At 37.3% G+C, this 22,817-nt stretch overlaps 1 protein-coding gene across 1 annotated transcript; it reads left to right on the top strand.

The window, feature by feature from the left end:
• Positions 1-3,661: 3,661 nt before the first annotated feature.
• On the top strand, positions 3,662-6,395 carry LOC308606903 (ATP-dependent RNA helicase DDX3Y-like). The gene is given in 3 exon segments (XM_081218375.1): positions 3,662-4,628; positions 4,632-5,308; positions 5,310-6,395. Coding segments are annotated over 3 exon segments (1,971 nt in total). The 5' UTR covers positions 3,662-3,782; the 3' UTR covers positions 5,758-6,395.
• The last annotated feature ends 16,422 nt before the right edge of the window (positions 6,396-22,817 follow it).

The following is a 22,817-nucleotide window of genomic DNA, read 5'->3' on the forward strand; positions in this document are numbered from 1 at the left end:
AATATCAAAAAAACAAATAACCCTAATCCAAAAATGGGTAGAAGACCTAAATAGATCTTTCTATTTGATATACAGAATGCAAACAAACACATGAACAAATGCTCAACATCACTAAACATTAGAGAAATGCAAATCAAAACTACAGTGAGGTATCACCTCAGACCAGTCAGAATGGCCATCATCAAAAATCTACAAACAATAATGCTGGAGAGGATGTAGAGAAAAGGGAACCCTCTTGCACTGTTGGTGGGAATGTAAATTCATAGAGCCACTATGGAGAACAGTATGGAAGTTCCTTCAAAAACTAAAAATAGGACTACCATACGACCCAGCAATCCTACTACTGGGCATATTTCTCAGAGTATAACTCTGAGAAAAACATAATTCAAAAAGAGTAATGTACCACAATGTTCATTGCAGCACTATTTACAATAGCCAGGACATGGAAGCAACCTAAGTGTCCATCAACAGATGAATGTTAAAAGAAGGTATGGCACATATACACAATGGAATATTACTCAGTCATAAAAAGAAACAAAATTAAGTTATTTGGGGCTTCCCTGGTGGCGCAGTGGTTGAGAGTCCGCCTGCCGATGCAGGGTACGTGGGTTCGTGCCCTGGTCCGGGAGGATCCAACATGCCATGGAGCAGCTGGGCCTGCGCGTCCAGAGCCTGTGCTCTGCAACGGGAGAGGCCACAACAATGAGAGGCCCGCGTACAGCAAAAAAAAAAAAAAAAAAAAAAAAAAAATTGAGTTATTTGTAGTGAGGTGGATGGACCTAGAGTCTGTCATACAGAGTGAAGTAAGTCAAAGAGAAAAACAAATACCATATGCTAACACATACATATGGAATTAAAAAGAAAATAGTTCTGAAGAACCTAGGGGCAGGACAGGACTAAAGACTCAGACATAGAGAATGGACTTGAGGACACGGGGAGGGGGAAGGGTAAGCTGGGATGAAGTGAGATAATGGCATGGACATATATACACTACCAAATGTACAATAGATAGCTAGTGGGAAGCAGCCACATAGCACAGGGAGATCAGCTCGGTGCTTTGTGACCACCTAGAGGGTTGGGATAGGGAGGGTGGGAGGGAGACACAAGAGGGAGGGGATATGGGGATATATGTATACATGTAGCTGATTCACTTTGTTATACATCAGAAACTAACACACCATTGTAAAGCAATTATACTCCAAAAGACGTTTAAAAAGAAAAAAGAAAAAATACTTCCCTCTTAGAATTGCTTTTTGCTGCATCCCATAGGTTTTGGGTCATTGTGTTTTCATTGTCATTTGTTTCTAGGTATTTTTTGATTTCCTCTTTGATTTCTTCAGTGATCTCTTGTTTATTTAGTAACATATTATTTAGCCTCCATGTGTTTGTATTTTTAACAGTTTTTTTTTCCTGTAATTGATATCTAGTCTTGTAACATTGTCGTCAGAAAAGATACTTAATACAATTTCAATTTTCTTAACTTTTCCAAGGCTTGATTTGTGACCCAAGATATGATCTATCCTGGAGAATGTTCCATGAGCACTTGAGAAGAAAGTGTATTCTGTTGTTTTTGGATGGAATGTCCTATAAATTATCAATTAAGTCCATCTTGCTAAATGTATCATTTAAAGCTTGTGTTTCCTTATTTATTTTCATTTTGGCTGATCTGTCCACTGGTGAAAGTGGGCTGTTAAAGTCCCCTACTATGATTTTGTTACTGTCAATTTCCCCTTTTATGGCTGTTAGCATTTCCCTTATGTATTGAAGTGCTCCTATGTTGGATGCATAAATATTTACAATTGTTATATCTTCTCCTTGGATTGATCCCTTGATCATTACATAGTGTCCTTCTTTTTCTCTTGTAATAGTCTTTGTTTTAAAGTATATTTTGTCTGATATGAGAATTGCCACTACAGCTTTCTTTTGATTTCCATTTGCATGGAGTATCTTTTTTCCATCACCTCACTTTCAGTCTGTATGTGTCTCTAGGTCTGAAGTGGGTCTCTTGTAGACAGCATATATACAGGTCATGTTTTTGTATCCATTCAGCCAGTCTATGTGTTTGGTTGGAGCTTTTAATCCATTTACATTTAAGGCAGTTATTGATATGTATGTTCCTATTACCATTTTCTTAATTGTTTTGGTTTTGTTATTGTATGTCTTTTCCTTGTCTTGTGTTTCCTGCCCAGAGAAGTTCCTTTAGCATTTGTTGTAAAGCTGATTTGGTGGTACTGAATTCTCCTAGCACATGCTTGTCTGTAAAGATTTTAATTTTTCTACTGAATCTGAATGAGATCCTTGCTGTGTAGAGTAATCTTTATTGTAGTTTCCTCCATGTTTTTATATGCATAAATGTGCTCTCCTTTGTCCCAGCTTTGTCCTCCCCACTGAGATGTGGATACTGTGATTGAGCTTTCGTCCTTCTTTGACCATTTGGACAAGGCCAAGATCTTGGGATGGAAGAGTCTGGCTTCTAAATATCAAGGAGCTGCTCTATCAACATTGGGCTCACAGTGTTAAATGAAAGAAATATCCATTTCAATCTTCTTTAAGCTCCCATATTTTTGAGTCTATATTATAGGATCCTGCACCCTAATTAAATGTCAACAGTTGCAGAAAGCTACTTTGCCTAAAGATCAATTAGCTAAATACCAATTTGTCAAATTTACCAAATTTATGTATTAACCAATAACTTTTTCCTTTGGATTTTTATAAAGTTCTCAAAAATGTATGGTTCTCCAGCAAAAGAATGTGTAAATCCAAGACTCTAACCTCCTTAGACCTCCAACCTCACTCCGTGCCCCCATTCCCTCCCCTGGTTCTTTGCTCCTTCATCTCCCCACTCTCAAGAACGGACAGCTGAGACGGCACTGAGACTGACTCTCCTTCTTTCTTCTAGTAGAGCGTCCCTACCTCTGCCTTGGTCCATTTTAGCATGGAGTTAGAAAAGAGACAAACTCAACATTCCTTTAAAAATTGTTATGAGCCTGCAAAGCGGAGGGGCCTCGGGTTCCTGGCCAAGCCACCGTGGCCGGGTAGCGTCCGCCCGCCCGTGCTACGGATTCCCCCTCCGCTTACCTCCCCCTACCGGCTCTCCTCACCTATCTACCCTACCCTAGCTCGTGTGCCCGTCTCTGTTTTCACCCACCCAGCCAGACGATTCTACTCAAGCCATCGTTGACTGCTCTACAACTCGCTCGACACCTGGGATCAAGTGACCCTCAACCTTCTTAGATTCAGGGATATCTGACTAGTTTCGACTTTGGGGAAGCTTCCCAAAGGCAGGAGAGGGCTAGTTGGAACGGAGACGTTTTACACAAGTTCAGATTCCTCAAACTGTAAGAGAAGGGAAAGGCAGAGCGCTAGAGAAAGGAGCAGGGAAAAAAAGCTAGGAGGAGGGTGAGAAAGATTGGGGTGTACTGGAGTAATGTTTAAGCCCCCCCCTCCAACTGGCTGAAAGAGGTACTCCCCGAGTTTTCCCTAGTTCCCAAAGATTCCAAGACTTTGGGCGAGGGCGGGGGAAATAAAGCTCTCGCGAATTTTGAGAGCGTTGGGGGAACGGGACTGATTAGAAGATCTCGCGAGGTTATGAGCAAACGAACACAGGCCGCCCGGAGAGAAGTAAATGTAGCGATAAAGGGGTTGTTGGTGGTGGTGGGGACGGAAGAAGAAGACGCACCGGTTACGTACTGACGTAAAGCGGTCGAGTTGGGTCTCTTTCGGCCTGGCCGGATACGCTAGACCTGCAGTAGGAGACCGGGAGTTCCTGCTTCTCTTCAGGCATGAGTCATGTGCCGGGAAATGAGCTCGGGCTAGACCAGCAGTTTTCTGGTCTAGACCTGAACTCCCCTGATAATCAGAGTGGAGGAGGAAGTACAGCAAGCAAAGGGCGCTATATACCTCCTCACTTAAGGAACAGGGAAGCATCTAAAGGATTTTATGATAAGGACAGTTCATGGTGGAGTTGTAGTAAAGACAAGGATGCCTACAGCAGTTTTGGGTCTAGAGATTCAAGAGGAAAGTCCAGTTACTTCAGTGATCGAGGAAGTGGGTCAAGGGGAAGGTTTGACGATCGTGGACGGAATGACTATGATGGTATTGGCAGTTGTGGTGACAGAACAGGGTTTGGCAAATTTGAATGTAGTGGACACAGTCGTTGGTGTCAGAAGTCAGATGAAGACGATTGGTCAAAACCACTTCCACCAAGTGAACGCTTGGAGCAGGAACTCTTTTCTGGAGGAAACACTGGGATTAACTTTGAGAAATATGATATACCAGTAGAGGCTACTGGCAATAACTGTCCTCCACATATTGAAAGTTTCAGTGATGTTGAGATGGGAGAAATTATCATGGGTAACATTGAGCTTACTCGTTACACTCGTCCTACTCCAGTGCAAAAACATGCCATTCCTATTATTAAAGGAAAAAGAGACTTGATGGCTTGTGCCCAAACAGGGTCTGGAAAAACTGCAGCATTTCTCTTGCCCATCTTGAGTCAAATTTATACAGATGGTCCAGGCGAAGCTTTGAAGGCTGTGAAGGAAAATGGAAGGTATGGAGGCTGTAAACAATATCCACTCTACTTGGTTTTAGCCCCAACAAGAGAATTGGCTGTACAGATCTATGAGTAAGCCAGAAAATTTTCATACTGGTCTCGAGTTCGTCCTTGTGTGGTATATGGTGGTGCTGATATTGGTCAGCAGATTCGAGACTTAGAACGTGGATGTCACTTGTTAGTCGCCACTCCAGGACGCCTGGTGGATATGATGGAAAGAGGAAAGATTGGGTTAGATTTCTGCAAATACTTAGTGTTGGACGAAGCTGATAGGATGCTGGATATGGGGTTCGAACCTCAAATACGTTGTATAGTTGAAGAAGATACTATGCCACCAAAGGGTGTCCGCCATACCATGATGTTTAGTGCTACTTTTCCTAAGGAAATTCAGATGCTTGCTCGTGATTTCTTGGATGAATATATATTTCTGGCCATAGGTAGAGTTGGCTCTACCTCTGAGAACATCACACAGAAAGTAGTTTGGGTAGAAGAGTCAGATAAACGGTCATTTCTACTTGACCTCTTAAATACAACAGGGAAGAATTCACTGACTTTAGTTTTTGTGGAGACCAAAAAGGGTGCTGATTCTCTGGAGGGTTTCTTATACCATGAAGGGTATGCTTGTACCAGTATCCATGAAGACCGATCACAGAGAGATAGAGAGGAAGCCCTTCACCAGTTCTGCTCAGGAAAAAGCCCGATTCTAGTGGCAACTGCTGTGGCAGCAAGAGGACTAGACATTTCAAATGTGAAACGTTATCAATTTTAATTTGCCAAGTGATATTGAGGAGTATGTACATCGGATTGGCCATACAGGACGTGTAGGAAACCTTGGTCTGGCCACCTCATTTTTCAATGAAAGAAATATAAATATCACAAAGGATTTGTTGGATCTTCTTGTTGAAGCTAAACAAGAAGTGCCATCTTGGTTAGAAAATATGGCTTATGAACACCACTATAAGGGTAGCAGTCGTGGGCGTTCTAAGAGATTCAGTGGAGGATTTGGTGCCCGAGACTATCGACAAAGTAGCGGTTCTGGCAGTTCTAGCTTTAGTAGTAGTCATGCAAGCAGCAGCTGCAGTGGTGGAGGTGGTCATGGCAGCAGCAGAGGATTTGGTGGAGGTGGCTATGGAGGCTTCTACAGTAGTGATGGATATGGAGGAAATTTCAGTTCTCAGGGGGTTGACTGGTGGGGCCACTGAATCCGCTTCACAGCAAAGTCACCCTTTTGAAAAAGCTAATATGGAAACCACATGTAACTTAACCAGACTATACCGTGTAGCTTCAAGAACCTGCAGTACTTTACCAACTGTGATTCTCCTGAAAATTCAAGGGACCTCAAAGCCAAAGGAAGAAAAGAAAGGAACAGTCAACAACCCTATTAAGAAGTTGGTTTGAAAACTTAATTGCTGTAGTTTGGATTAACTCCCCTCCTGCTTATCTCCATCCCAAACTGCATTTATAATTTTGTGACTGAGGATCATTTGTTTGTTAATGTACTGTGACTTTAACTTTAGGCAACTTATTATTTTGATGTCCTGTTGCCTCAGTAATGCTCGAGTTTTCAATTGTTTTGACAAAATAGATCAACTGAACTTGGGCTAAAATCAAACCTTGGCGCACAGGTGTGATACAACTTAACGGGAATCATCAATTCATTTGTAGATATTATAAAGAAAAAATTTTGGATGGTATCCTGCATTAGGACTTTTTGATAACTTGCAGAGTGGGGAGGGAAACATCTTACAGCAGAATTAGTTTCTAATGTGGCAGACTGTACTAAGTTGAAGTTCTGACTTGCGCACTCTATCCTGGATAGGCACTTCTAATCTTTAAATAAGCTATTCCAGTCATGATGAGGTGGCATCTATGAATACATCCATATGTTTTTCAAAGCACTCTTCGAAGTTAATGCAAGTAAATACAGCAGTTCCTCTTTTAATGTTTAGGTTATTCTAAGCTAGGCAAATGTGGGCATATTATAGGAAAAGTTTAAAAGTTTGGATAACAAAAGTGTTTAGGGGAAATTTTATCTAATTAGATGTCTTTAATGACTGCCATAAATAAAATTGAGATGGTAAAATGGCTGACCATGCCAGTGACCAGTCCTTTTAAGGACCTACTTGGATTTTGGTCTTTAATGCATGCTAGTGTTGATGTTTTTTGGTCAAGAGAATATGAGCAGGAGGGATTGTGCAGCAGGCTTTTATTTTAATGCAGATTCTCTTTATTCTGTTTAGGCTGTGTTGAAATGTTAAAATGACTTACACTTGTAGAGTTTGTAAATCAGAGTAACAACAAATGCTGAACTCCTTGAGATCACACAGGTTGGAAATATGTACTTAACTGCACAAGGTGTTATTTTTATATAGTGCAGTTTTAATGTATTTTAGTTGCATAGGTTTCCATTGTATTTTTAGTCACTTTCTGCTAAATTTGGCCAAAGATGATTGTTCACCAACTAAAAATGCCTCTGCCACTTGGAATTCTGTGCTGATTTTGTGGTTGGAATATAGTGATCTTTATAGGCTAATCTTTACAATGGCTTCAGAAGGCAAAAATTTCTTAAAGTGCAATAGATTCTCAAGCGTTTTGTGCCTTGTTCTAAAACTTTATTGTAGGTGCACTTGACAGTATTGAGGTCATTTTTTATGGTGCTATTTCAACTAGTATAGATTTAGACTCCTGTACATTTTGCCCATACATTTTTACAAAATACTTATTTTATTGCACGTTCAGAGAATTTTATATATATGTCTGTGTGCGCGTTCTTAAATTTCCAATCTTATTTTGTCTCTTGGAAATTGCTGAACGCAGCATGGTAAGAACTAGATTCTAAAATTGTATTTGGGACCATGGAATGATAGTTGAGAAGAAAACTATTTGCACACGACAGGTTTTAGATACTTTTTGCTGCTAGTTTGTGTAATATTTATTGAACATTTTGACAAATGTTTATTTTTGTAAGCCTAAAAGTGATTCTTTGGAAGTTTAAAGAAACTTGACCAAAAGTACAAAAACGCACTTGAATGTTGAATGTCACCAAATGTGAAATAAAACATTTCAGGGTAGTGTGAGCTTTTAATGTTAAGTCCTATTAAACTTGAGTCAAATTAAGCAGACCCAGCATTGGCAATGTAGGTAGCTATAACTTTCTGACAAAATTTAAGGCAAAATTGGCAACTTGAAATTACAACATGACAAGGTTTTGATACCTTTGTCTTAAAATATTAACGAAACACTTCTAAACACTGATAAGAAATGTCCATGTTTTCAAAGGTTCTCAGAGTTTTATTTAGTACATACCTTGTTTTGTTTGGTTTTCAGTGTCTGGCAAATTGCAGTTCTCAAACATGTGGTTATATTTGTGTATTGCCATAATCAGTGACTTTTACATTCAGTTTTGTCAGCCAGCAATATTTTCAGTAAATAAGAATGGAATTAAATTTGCTGTATGTAAACATCGAAGCTCAAGTCACTGTAAGTTTAGTAATTGCTTAAAGTATTAGTTTTAGATGCTAGCACTGCATGTTCTGTGTTTTTTCTGGTTTTGCTAAAATAAAGAGTTGAATACAAAAAAATTGTTATGAAGGAGATGTGGATGGACTTAGAGAGTGTCATACAGAGTGAAGTAAGTCAGAAAGATTAAAGCAAATATCGTATAATAACACACATATGTGGAATCTAGAAAAATGGTATAGATGATCTTATTTGCAAAGTAGAAATAGAGACACAGACATAGAGAACAAATATATGGATACCAAGGGGAAAAGGGGTGGGGTGGGAGACTGGGACTGACACATATACATTACTGATACTATGTATTAAATAGACAACTGATGGGAACATAGAGTATGGCACAGGGAACTCTACCTAATGCACTGTGGTAACCTAAAAGGGAGGGAAGTCCAAAAGGGAGAGGATATCTGTATGTGTATGGCTGATTCATCTTGTTGTGCAGTGGAGGCTAACATGACATTGTAAAGCAACCGTACTCCATTAAAAATTAATTTTAAAAAATTGTTATAAAAAATGCAAACATCAACACCTAACATTCTCAAAAATGCTAAAAATTATTAAAAGTATTAATATCTTATCCAATATAAATTTTTTAAACTTTATAAATGTTTTAAAGAAACACAGGCATTTAGTAAAAGATAAATTAGGAATTTGGTCATTTGATTGATCCTTTGGTAAATAAGTATTCAAATAATTAATTTCAAAGACTTGGACTGGGATTACTCCTTCTAGAAACCATGGATTGGCTTGTTTCAGACCTACCTTTTTGCTAAGAACAAAGAAAATAATCTGGACATATTACTATTTTTTAAAAATCTACTTGAGGGTATCAGTAAGCTACCAGTAGTAGAAGCTCAAGAGAATGAAAACACAGAGGAATTAGCCTGGAATTTGATACTGCTATTCCTCATGAGTCATTTACTGATTCACAACCTGCAGCTGAAGGTCTGGAGAGACAAAAATTGAAACTCAGGGCCCACTAAGCAGGAGGGGTCCTGGAATACACTTAAAGTTTTCAAGTGGGCCCTTGGAAGCATATACCTTAGAAGCAGAAGTAAAGTGGAACTAATCAGCCCCTACCAAGACTGAAGACCAGCTGTTGGTCAGCACAACCCTTAACTGAATTAAAGAGGTCTGTCCCTAACTGCTTCCCAGAACTAAGAGCAAATTCTCTCTGAAGGAAGACAACATTATCCAGAGCCTCAAATTATCTCTACAATTCTTCATAAACAGTACTGTTAGGCTGAACTGTATCCCCCAAAAGTCATATGTTTAAAGCCTAACTCCCAGTACCTCACAATGTGACTGTATTTGGAAGTAGGGCCTTTAAAAAGGTAATTAAATTAAAGCAAGACTGTGAGGGTGGACCCTAATCCAATCTGACTGGGGTCCTTATAAGAAGATGAGATTAAGACATAGACAGACACCAGGGATGCACAGAGGAAAGACCATATAAGGACACAGTGAGAATGCAGCTGTCTTCATGCTAAGGAATGAGGTCTCAAGAGAAACCAAACCTGCTAACATCTTGATTTTGGACTTCCAGCCTCCAGAACTTTGAGAAAATAAATTTCTGTTTTTTCAGCCACCCAGTCTGTGGTATTTTGTTATGACAAACCTATCAAACTAGTACATATGTCCAGAAGTTAATTTTTTAAAAGGAAAAAAGAAGAAAGGAACTGACCACAAAATAAGGGGAAAAAATTACACAGAACAGGCACATGGGAGATCCAAATTTTGGAGTTAGAAAAAATATTTGGAAGTAATTGTTATTAATATGTTCCAAAATTAAATGAAAAGATGGAAAATATAAGGAAAGTGAAAGGAAAGAAAAAAATAGATATTCTAGAAATTTTAAAAATACAATAATTGAAATTAAGATGAGTTTAACAGCACACGAGACACAGCTGAAGAGGAAACTTATGAACTGAAAGATTAATCAGAAGAAAATATCCAGATTGATACAAAGAGAGACAAATGGACAAGGTGTGGGGATCTAATACACAGGTAATTGAAGCTCCAAAAAGGAAAGAGGAAGAAAGAACTGAGCAGAAGTAATATTTGAAGATACAATAGCTGATAATTTTCCAAAACTGGTAAAAGACATCAAGCTATAGATTCAAGAATTTCTACAAACCACAAGCAGGATAAATATTTACAACAGAGAGCATACTTAGGCACCTAGGCATTGTACAATTGCTGGAAATAGAAAAAAACAGAGAAATTCTTAAAAGCTTCTAGAGATTATTGCTGACTTCTCAAAAAACAATGAGATAATCTATACAAAGTTCAGATAGAAAATAACTGTCAACCCGGAAATCTATATTCAGCAAAAACATTCTTTGAAAATAAATATGAAATAAAGATACTTTCAGAAAAGCAAAAATTTGGAGAATTCATCACCAGCACACTAAAGAATTCATTATCTACATTAAAGAAAACACTAAAGATAATTTTTTGGGCAGAGGAAAATTATCTCAGGTGGAAGCCCAGTAATTGCAGAAGAAATAGCAATAAAAAGAGTAAATACATGCGTAAATCTAAGTTAATATTGGCCTTATAAAACAATAATTTCTTATGGGGTTACAAAATACATTGAATTAAATGCACAACAACAGTAACACAAAAGGAAAGAGGTGAGTAAATGGAGCTACAGTGTTCTAAGATTCAGAAAGTGATGTAAGTAATATTAGACTTCAACAAATCAAGGTTGTATGGTGCAGTTACCACTAACACTATAGTAAAATAATGGATAACTAACAAGATAATTCAGAGATGAATTATCATAACTAATTCCTTAATTAACCCCCAAAATGGTTAAAAAAGAGAGAGAGAGAGAGCAAAAAGAACATAGAACAGTTAGAACCAATAGAAAACGAATTAAAAGTTGACTGAATTAAAGATATTTAACCACTATATATCAATATTTACATTAAATGTACCAAAATATTCCAAGTAAATGATTATCAAACCAGTCTCTTTTAAAAAGAGACACATCTTAAGTAAGGGTATATAGCTGATGTTTATATCCATGAGACCAGATGAGATCAGCAAGGCAGTAAGTCTAGTTAGAGAGGAGATCTAAGGACTGAGCCATGGAGCACTCCAAAGTTTAGATATTGAGAGGATAAGGAGCAAAAAGCCAAACAAGACTGAGAGTGGCTAGGGAAGGAGGAAAACCAGGTGAGTGTAATGTCCTAGAATTCAAGTCAAACAAGGGTTTGAAAGATAAGACAGTGATCAACTGTGTCTAATGGTCCTAATGAGTCAAGAAAGATAAGCATTAAGAAATGACTATTGGATTTGGCAACATGGCAGTCACTGGTAACCTTGACAAGAGCAGTTTGGGTAAACTGATGAGAGTAAAAGCATGATTAGTGTGGGTTCAAAACAGAAAGGGACAACAGGTATCAGAGATTACAAGTATAGATAGCTATTTCAAGAAGACTTACTCTGAAGAAGAATGTGGCAGTGAGGCAACAGCCAAAGAGAAAGTGGGATCAAGAGAGGTGTCTTTTGGTTGGTGTTTTGCTTCTGTTAAGGTGGGAGGGGGAAAAAACAGCCCATCTCTGTGCTACTGGGAATGGATCCAGTAAAGAGAGAAGGGAAAATTGCTCAAGGGGTGTCTTAATCAAGTGATGTCTCCTCATGTACAAGAGGAGAGATAAGCCTCATATAGGAGCATGGACATTTTATCCATAGTCACACAGGGGACAGAGAGTCTATGTGTACAGATATGCTTAGGTGGGTGGAAGAAATGGGAGCTTGGGGATGTTTTCTGCAGAATGCTTCTATTTTCTTAGTAATATGGAAAGTAAGGTCAGGCAGGATGGAGGAGGAAATTTTCAAAGTTTAAAGAAAGAGGGGAAGTAATGAAATAATTGTCTAGGAGAATGAAAGAGAGTATACTACAGAAATAAGGTGTGATTGCTGAGCAGCACTGAAGGTTCCAAATAAAGTCAGCTTGCAGGGGTATAAAGGCAGTAATTAATCTAGCTAAGGTAAGAATTGGGGAGGATGGAAGGGGAATGAATACTCATAAGCTACTTCTACCTCTTTAGACTCGGAATCTTGTCTGGGTTCTCTTCACAGACTTTGTTGTCTCACAAATCTATGCCTTTGATCATATTTCCTTTGCCTTAAAGCACCCTTTCTTCTCTCTTTTTCCTGGCAGAACTCTTTTTCATTCTCTGTAGCTTCCCCTGATCCACATAAAATCATTGCATTTTTCCATCCTTTATGCCACCACTGTCCCTGGTACATACTTCTATTATTGTACTTAGCATGATGTAGTGTGATATTTTTAATGTTAGACTTCCTGATGAACTATGGGCACCTTCAGAGTAAATACTATCTTAATCATTTCTGTGTTCTTACCTAACACACTGTGTACGTATTCGTTAAATGTTTATTTAAAGAATGCAAGGAACTGAATGGATAATGTCCTACCATTAATGAGAGTATCCGAATATTTCTGGATCTTTTTTCCAACAAGGAAAATTAAAACCTGAACAAATTTTTAACAAAAGATTTTTTACATGGAATGTGTAATTATCCGCAAGTGTGATATGAAGAGCATCATTATACATCTCTTTTCTCTTTATTCATCTCTACAAGCTTGTAATGCCTAATAAAATCTACATTAGAAATCCATTCTTTCAAGTAAATAATATATAAATAAGAAATATCCTTCTTTTCTTTATCAAGAAAATTAACACTTAAATGTGAGCAATCTTTGTAGTGTGTATCTTTGGGGTTGTCCCCCAGCCCCTCTTTTTCTGAGCACCATCATTCCTCACATCCACCTAGCCTCATCTGCATGGTGAAAAATATAGCTCCCAGGAGTCACAGTTATGCATATGACTCCCGTCCCCTAGCCACAATTGACCAGTATGAGAGTAAGTACCTTAACCAAGTTTGACCAGTAAGAGTTCTGTGTCTAAAATTTAGAATTTGGAACAAAAGAAAAATTTAGTCTTTCTTCTGGTGGCTGAACTTGTTATAAGTAAACTCAGAAACTATATGAGCCATGTTCTTCCATGTAGTCCAAAGAAGTAGAAACCTACCTGCAGGAGAGAAAAATGATACAGACTCCTCCAAAGAGTAGTTAATGAAAGACACAGAAAAAGCCTGATAGCATTACAGCCCCTGGTTCTAGATGTAACTACTACGCAACCCTTGGGCACCATGAGCTGCCCATGCATCCTCTTTCTGCTTTATTCTAGCGCAGATGGAATTCTGTTGCTTGCACCAAGTCATAAGAGATATTTATTAGAAACCCTCCAACTAAAGTCTAATGCCATTTTTCTTTTTCAACAAAGTAATGTGAGCAACTGTAATTAAAAAATACAAGGCATTTCCAACACCCCTCTCCCCAATGTGAGTTTGGCTGTCCACAAGGTAAACTTTGATGAGAGGATTGTTTAGGAACTCCACAGTGGTGGATTTAAATAAGTGTATGACTGAGAGTGTAGAGTAGGCACGGCTACAGAACACTGAACATCTGGAAAGAAGCTAAGGATTAGAGAGGAGCAATAAGTTTGCTGGAATGGAAGGGGACTAAGGTTGACATTTGCCTACTTTGCGATCCCCAACATGGAACCCAGGATATGGTTACTGAGATATACCCAAGAAAAACAATGAAATACCAAAGGAAGAGCAAGAGGAGGAGAAGGAGAAGAAAAGGAGGAGGAGGAAGAGCAGGAGGCAGGGAAGGATCAAGAGACAGATGCGACAAACTCTATAGAAAGTTCTCTTCAATCTTTAAGAGGAAGCATGAGGTGTGAATGGAAAGAGGCTAATTCTTGAATATTATAGCTCATCTGTAATAATAGCACTGCTGCAGAGTTTTAAAAACAAGCAAACAACATGCCTGTTAAATTATTGGGTTTTCAAATTCTTGCAACTCACTGGAAAAAGAAATTTTGATATCCCTTAAGTTTCTCATAATTGAATTGCTTTTCTTTAGTAAAAGAAATAAATGATCAATCATCAGACATCATTACAGTAAAAAGTTTCCAAGGAATGGGCTAACTTAGGAACACTTTGGGTTTGGTGATTATTTCCAGATATTTTTCAACTGTCTGCGGCTTTACCAAACCCCAGATAAGTTTTGCCAAGTACCTTTTTACTCAATTTTTTTGAAGTCATGTGTATTTTATGCGACATTTTGTTCATATGTTTCTAATTTATTTACACACAAATAATCAAAATGTTGTTTTGTAAGAACTATTTGATGTCCACAGAGGCATTTTATAAACAGTCTTAAGTCGTTAATAATTTTAAAGCTTTTTTTCCCTAGAAATAGGCAATTGTTTTCTTTGAATTTACTTAGAACTTCTCCTTATTCCCCAAACTTAGACTCTCAAAATAATCAAAATATAAAAGCTAGCAAATTTTTGTGTTTTAATTACAAATTAAGGAAGTTCCATGTTTTTCCTAGAATCTAAAGATAGAAAACTAGGGAGATGTTCTTGCTGATCCCTTATTCTACCTTTTCCTCATCCTTTTATTTCCTTTATTCTACATGCTATTAGTGGGAAAAAAATATGTATGTTTAATGTTTAAAGAATTTGATCTCTGAGAAAAAGTAACAACTTTGGTAAAGTCTGTGTAGCATAGGTAAAGGTAAACAATAATTAAATGAAGAAGTTACAGTACAGCACCATATTGTCACTGATAATGCTAAAACCAAAAAGACACTAGACAAAATTGACAAAAAGGCATTGTTGATGGCTAGTTCCCTGAAATAAGATATAATCAAGGGAGATAATTAAAATATCTGAATACATCCTTTACCCCTCCATTCTCTCCTTCACCTGCCCCATCGCACACACACACACACATTTTTTTTAATGAAATGTTAAAACTTAACATTTGACATTGTGCTATGATCCTTTTCATCTTTTCTTCTGAATAACCTGGAAGAATTATGCAAACTATCTTTGATCGTTTGGAGAGGCTCTTTGCCTCTCTGTAATATAAATACCAACAATAATAAAATTTTTATATTTCATTTGAAAATTTAATTCTATAAAATTATTTCTACTCCTACATTAATAGTTTATGCCTTTAGATTAATTTCCAAAATATACAAACAGCTCATACATCTCAATATCAAAAAAACAAACAACCCAATCAAAAAAGGGGCAAAAGACTTAAACAGACATCTCTCCAAAGAAGACATAAAGATAGCCAATAGGCACATGAAAAGATGCTCAACATCACTAAATATTAGATACATGAAAATCAAAACTACAATTAGTTATCACCTCACACCAGTCAAAATGGCCATCGACAAAAAGTTTACAAATAATAAATGCTGGCTAGTGTGTGGAGAAAGGGAAACTTCCTACACTGTTGGTGGGAATGTAAATGGGTGCAGCCACTGTGGAAAACAGTATGGAGATCTTTAAAAAAACTAAAAGTAAAGTTACCATATGATCCAGTAATCCCACTCACTCCTGGGCATATATCTGGAAAAGACAAAAAATCTAATTTAAAAAGATACATGCACCCCAATATTCACTGCAGCGCTATATGCTATAGCCAACATAGAAGCAACCTAAATGTCCCATCAACAGATGAATGAATAAAGAAAATGTGAGATAGGTAGATGATAGATAGATAGATAGATAGATGATAGATAGATAGGTAGATAGATAGAATACTACTCTGCCATAAAAAAGAATGAATAATGTCATTTGCAGCAACATGGATTGACCTAAAGATTATCATACAAGTGAAGTAAGTCACACAGAGAAAGACAAATATCATGATATCACTTATATGTGGAATCTAAAAAATTATACAAATGAGCTTATTTACAAAATAGAAACAGACTCACAGACATAAAAAAAAAATTATGGTTACCAAAGGGGAAAGGGCACAAGGGAGGGATAAACTAGGAGTTTGGGATTAACAGATACAGACTACTATATATAAAATAAACAACAAGTACCTACTGTATAGCACAGGGAACTATATCTAATACCTTGTAATAACCTAAAATGGAAAAGACTGAAAAAGGATATATATATATATGTTCCTTTATAAATATATATATATATATATAACTGAATCACTTTGCTGTACACCTGAAACTATCACAGCATTGTAAATCAAGTATACTTCAATAGAAATAATTAACTTTTAAAAATAGTTTTTCCCTTTAATATTTTGTTCCTCTGATGATAATTCTTTCTATTCCTGCATTACTAGAGCTCAACTTCTTAACATTCTATCGCTTTGCCTAAGTGTTTCATTTTTTAAAAAATAATGTTTATTGGACACTTCCTAATTCTTCTAGGTTCTAAGGATACGGATGTGACTGAAACTGACAAAAATCTCCGTCCACATGGAGCTTATATTCCAGAATATATTAGTATCATAAAATTAACTAGATAGAAAGGATAGGTAGTAGTTAGATAACTTAAAATTAAGTGTTATTATTAAGGATATACCTCAGTGAATTAACTATGGCCTAACCATCACTTTTGTCATCATAAGTATTTCATCCTTAAGCTCTTTATAATTTCACCTGATATTTGTGCACCTACCCTGTTTGTATCAAAAAATATCACAAATAGATATTAGGACTAAAAAGCACAGTCCTGCAGCTCTATAAATAGTAAATTCTACTCACATTTCTGCCTGTGGAGCATACCATTCTTTCCGATCAAAAAAAACTATTTCAAGGATTCCACCTAAGCAAGTTTAGAGAAATTATTTTATTATCATAAGATCACAAAATTCCAAAATAAGTGTCACATTCATAACCCAAAGTTTGGGATGTCAAATTTCCTCAAATTTAATCTCCATAGATACAGATTTGGAAACACTTTGCCAGTGGGAAAACACAGCTTGTCTGTAGAACTCAGCATATAAAGATGAAATTAAACAATTCGTTAACCATTGTACTTCAAGAGTAGAAAAAACATAAAAGTACACTACACTTCTGCCAGGAACTACAAATTATTCCTCAGAATAGATTTTGTTTAACAGTAATAAGCTTTTGCTTGAAATTTCTGGCCCAAGATCCCTCTTATCACGAGTCACAAACAACTACCCAACAAATGCACTCTTTTACAGTCGTGTAGTGAAGCGGCAGGAGTGAGGGCTGTGGGATCAGTTCTGGATGAGAACACCATCTTGACCACTTTCTAGCGGTGTGACACTGGCTGGGTCACTTTAACCTTGTCGAGATTATAGGGTTGTTGTGAGAATCTAATGTACCATATACTACCAGTTTCATCTCATTTAATCCTCACAGCAATCCTGTAATAATTCAATAAGCAATGCCCTGTAATAATCTAACAGGTATTTTAGAGTTGAAGAAATAATTTAAATAAAATGTCTGCCATGGAACTCGGCACAAGACAAACACTAATTAGTTAGTTCCCTTCCCCTGCTGTATGCGAGTGCAAGAAGTCCCTCACATGCGTAAGAAGAAAATGTGTAAACGTACAGCTGTTTAGTCACTTAATGCTTGTCTCAGTCGTAGTAAAATCCATTCATCCTGTTTACACTCAATTCTTGGATCACTAAGAGATGGCTGTGAAGTGTAGGTCCCTAACTTTCTACTGCTTCAGACGAGCTTTTCTATCCTCTCACAAGTCAAAAGCAGCAAGGCTTGTCGCAAAGACTAAAGACTAATGAGCTTAGTTAACTTACATTCCAGTAGATGCTTTCCTTTTGGTGTCTCTTTAGGGAGAAAGAAAGGCCAACGTTTCAGAATGCCATCCCTCATAAAGAAAGGTGACTGGGCTTGCCTTCCCCTTTTCCTCTACCCTTTCAATAACTGTTATTGTTCATTCTGTTGAAAGCATTAAGGAGGATGCGTGACTATCTTTATTCTTTTTTCTTTTATGCGAAGGGGAAATGCACAAAATGATTTGCTTGGTTAGGAACTGAAGAAAAATCCCCAGAGAGGAGATAAAAGAATCCTTCCCTGGACAATGGACTGGAGCTTTGCTGAAAGGAGCCAGGAGAACACTATGAAAATGTCTCGTGTTATTTAATTGTTGCTGTTCTTACTGTTTTCCATACAACACTGAATTCTGAGTCAACGACTCAACATAAACAAGTGTGCCCACTGGGGAACCCTGAAGAATCGGAGTGTTAGGACAACTTTCTTCATCTATCTTGCTTGTCAGCTCTGAAGTTTAAGTCTGCGGTGTTATTCCCACCCTAAGCTCCATGACCCATGGAGACCACCTAGTGGTTTTCCTCTGTCTTTTTCTGTAGACTTTTCTTCTTATAATTACAATACTCATACAGTAAGTTAGATGGACTCTCTGACTATACAATCTCATTCATATTCTAAGTTTAAACTCCTCTTTGGCAACCTATTTGTATTCTTACAAAACCCTTCTGTGAAGAGTTGCTTAATATTTATAAAATATTTTTATTTCTTAAGACCCATATTAACTTCTAATTCATTAATATAATATGGGTCCTCTATCTTTCTACTTAAAAAATTCTTGATTTCAGACTTGTTAATAACATTTTTAAAGTGAATTCTCATTGACAGCGAGCAAGCTTCTGGCATACATTTTCAAGTTTTAACCTTCATTAAGCTGTCTAAATAGTTACTGGATATATATTTATTGAAACTCAAGAAACATCAGACTTCTATAGGTGCCCAGCACTGTGCCAAGTACTAAAATATTATAATATGTTCGAGATTTAAACCAAGGTAACTGCAGCAATGTCCATCCATGTATCATTAATACCAATAATAATAGAATCTCTTAATTCACTTAAGAATGTAATTGAATATAATAATTATTTCTTCCCTATATTAATAGTTTTTACACCATTTAATAATCCAAAATGCTTTTTATCCTGCAATATTTTAGTTTAACTCCTTAATATTCTTTGTGTCTAGGATACCAAATAATTTGCTAAACAAAAAAGCAAAATGTGAGCACAATCTTATTTTTCTAAGTGGTGGCCCTATCTCCCACTTCTCTAGAATATATTATAATTACTTAATAAGTACCTGTTTTCACCATGCAGTCATTCTATTTTCTTCAGGCAGCTGAGTAATTGTTTTTATATTTAACACTAAATGGCCCAACCGTTTATCACCAACATGAAGCTCAGCTATAAAATTTACCCCATCTTCACAGCAGGGTCCAGCGCTCTGGCAAAGGCAATAACCATATTAGAACTTTAAAATTTACAGAAAATGTAATATAGTCCTCCAAATAAATAGCCTTAGCTTGTTTTACTAGATAAGTATTTTAACTTTCTAACTTGGAAAAAAAAAAACAGTTAATTGCTCAATTCTCCACATCCCTTCATACAGACAAGGCCCACAATATGGGCAGTGATGTTTATTGTTCACCTACCCAGGCACACAGTGAAAATTTATGTTGAAAAGCAATGAGTGCCTCTTATAAAAAGATAATGTAGGGCTTCCCTGGTGGCACGGTGGTTGAGAGTCCGCCTGCCGTTGCAGGTGACGTGGGTTCGTGCCCCGGTCTGGGAGGATCCCACATGCCACGGAGTGGCTGGGCCCGTGAGCCTGTGCATCCGGAGCCTGTGCTCCGCAGCAGGAGAGGCCACAGCAGTGAGAGGCCTGCGTACCGCAAAAAAAAAAAAAAAAAAAAAAAAAGATAATGTAAATACTAAGTGACATTACATCATCAGAAATAAAAATCACTTGAGTGAACATAGCAAGTGAAAGGGACGTTGAGAAGCTGCCATTAGGTTTTATTCCCTCCCCCTGGAGCTAAATTCATGCTGGCTGTCCTCTCCTATGCTTCTTGGTTCCAAGCATTCTATAAGACTCTACAAAGTTTCACAAATTTGTGGGCTAGGTAGGGTGGTGGAATTCATTTTATAACTCTGGATGAGGCTTAGATTTTCATTTATGGGGTCTTCATTCTTAATGATTGGGGAAAAGAGAGCCATAAATTTATTTTTGCATAAATCACGTTTCATTTACTATTGCTTATGTAAGGGAAACTATAAAAACAAACCTCTATTCTATTTATCATAGGAGATTAAGACATACCAACTGAATGATTACAACAACAGGTACCAACATCAAACAATAGCAAGATTCTGGAGACTGAAGTATGTTTCCCCCATTGTAATGCTGATGGCCAAACAGCAGTCAGGGAGTCTGTGATATTATGTGACATACAGGTCACCAGAATAACTTTATACTCAGTTTCAATGCACATGTAGAGAAAACACTAACAAAATGGCAGGTTCTCTATGCTCCAAGAGACATCACCTAATCGCAGACATAAATACTTGTTGAAATTGTCATGATCTCACTTGTCTCCTGTCCAACAGAAGTTTAAAAGGGGGAAGGGGGACTTTGAAATTGAGACAAGGCAATGATACAAATACATATTAGCTCTTTCTTTCTACAGCTTGCATGTTGGGGACAAATTATCCTCCATATGCAGATAGATTGTTCTAAGATACCAATCTAAATAGTGCTTCATTTCCTGGGCCCCACTCCTGCCTGCTGTGTTTCTGGATCATTCTCTCCTTAGAGTTGATATGTAACCTTCTCAACCTCTCTTCTCAGATTCTTTTTTCTCCATGTTGGAAGAACTGTAGTAAGGACTAGGAAGTTTTCCGCATCTCCTGAATCCACTTTTCCAGACTGACTTGGTTGAAAGAGTTCAGAACCTCAGATACACCTGTACACAAATCCATGAGAAGTCAAACAAAAATTTTTTTAACTATCATCATCACTTCTCCTAAATTAACAAGCTTAATCATAGTCAATAAAATAAAGAATGATTATAGAAGTCAGTCAGACTTGGATTTGAGTCCTGGCTCAGACCCCTCATTGATCATTAGCAAGTTGATGAAACTTTACCAACCTGTTTCCTGTTTTGTAAAATGGGTAGAATAATGCCCACCTATCAAGGAAATTGCTAAATAATATAACTTAAGTTCCTAACACATAATAAGTACACAACAATTATTCTTCTTAACTTGCTATGAAATTATCCATAGAACCTTTACTCCTGGGCCATCATTCTGAGAACTTGCTTGGTCAAGCCACTTACATTCTGTTTTCCCCCTTCATCTAATAAAAAAGTCAAAGTAGTCCAGAGACAGAATGCCCCTTGGCCACTTTTTATGTTCTTTTTTGGCAGGCCTTTGCTTTACTACTAACCAGTAGTAAATAGAGGGAAGGCAGGGAGGGAGGAAGAAAGTGATAGAGGGAAGGCAGGGAGGGAGGAAGAAAGAGAGAGAAAAAGGAAGAAAAGAAAGAAAGAAAGGAAGGAAGGAAACAGAAAGAAAGAAAGAAAGATAGAAAGAAAGAAAGAAAAGAAAGAAAGAAAGAAAAAGAAAGAAAGAAAAAAGTTTAAGGAAAGGGACGTCTAGCTATTCTCGAAGGACTGTTTTATAGAACATTTATTAATTACAAAGAGTAATTACAAAGATAAACTGGCATACACCACCTTAATCAAATCATTAAACATCATTAAATGATTGATGAGCACTTCATCAATAATGGAACAAATAAAAATCCTGATGGAATACAATGAGATGAACCCAGCACCACTTTTGTAGTATTCCTGCCAAAGACACGTAAATAGAACACAAGAAAAATATACATTGAGGACTTTGCACAAAATAACTTCCCTATAATTTTCAAGGTCATGAAAGTCAAAAAAAGATTGAAAAAAGGCTGAAGGAGACTAAAGAGGCACACATGACAACTGAATGCAACTTGTGATTTTCACATGGATCGTTCTGCTACAAAGGACATTTTCAAGATAATTCACAAAACTCAAATGGAGTTTGAGGGTTAGATGGTAGTAATGTGTCAGTGTTAATTTCCTAATGTAATGGTTTTATTGTGGTTCATTAAGAGAATGTTGGCAGTAGTAGGAAATACACTAAAGTATACAGGGGTGATGGGGAACTTGCTCTCAAATAATTTAGGGAAAAAAATTCGTTGTACTCTCTTTTTGCAATTTTTCTATAAATTTGAGATTGCTTCAAAGTAAAATATCTTTTTATAAATAAACACACTGACATAAAAGCACTGATGTACAAGAACTTTCAATACATTATTAGAAACAGAAGTAGAATTCACAGAACCAGTCAATAGTTTCTACAAGCTACCTGACAAGTTTTATGTGAAGGTTTGTAAAAGAAAATCTGCCTCATTGTTCACTGCATGGCCATTTCATTTCTGGCTGTCTGGCTTCCACCACCAATGCTGATCTTAACACATCTTTGCAAGAGGAGTACACAAATTAGACACTGGAACAGAGAAATGACGCTCTCTCTAGGAAGAGCACAGTAAGTTCCCATGACAATTTGGAATGCTGAGATTCATCAGGGCAGCTCATGTCTTTGTTTACCTACTGGCATGGGAAACCCTTCATGCCATCATGATTTCATATCCAAGCTAATTTTTTTTACATCTCTATTGGAGTATAATTACTTTACAATGTTGTGTTAGTTTCTGCTGTATAACAAAGTGAATCAGCTATACATATACATATATCCCCATATCCCCTCCCTCTTGGGCCTCCCTCCCACCCTCCCTATGCCACCCCTCCAGGTGGTCACAAAGCACCGAGCTGATCTCCCTGTGTTATGCAGCTGCTTCCCACTAGCGATCTATTTTACATTTGGTAGTGTGTATATGTCAATGCTACTCTCTCTCTCTCTCCGTGCCAGCTTACCCTTCCGCCTCCGCGTGTCCTCAAGTCCATTCTCTATGTCTGCATCTTTATTCCTGTCCTGCTCC

Source organism: Mesoplodon bidens (assembly GCF_964165515.1).
Source record: "Mesoplodon bidens genome assembly, chromosome: 2".
Classification (NCBI taxonomy): Eukaryota; Metazoa; Chordata; class Mammalia; order Artiodactyla; family Ziphiidae; genus Mesoplodon; species Mesoplodon bidens.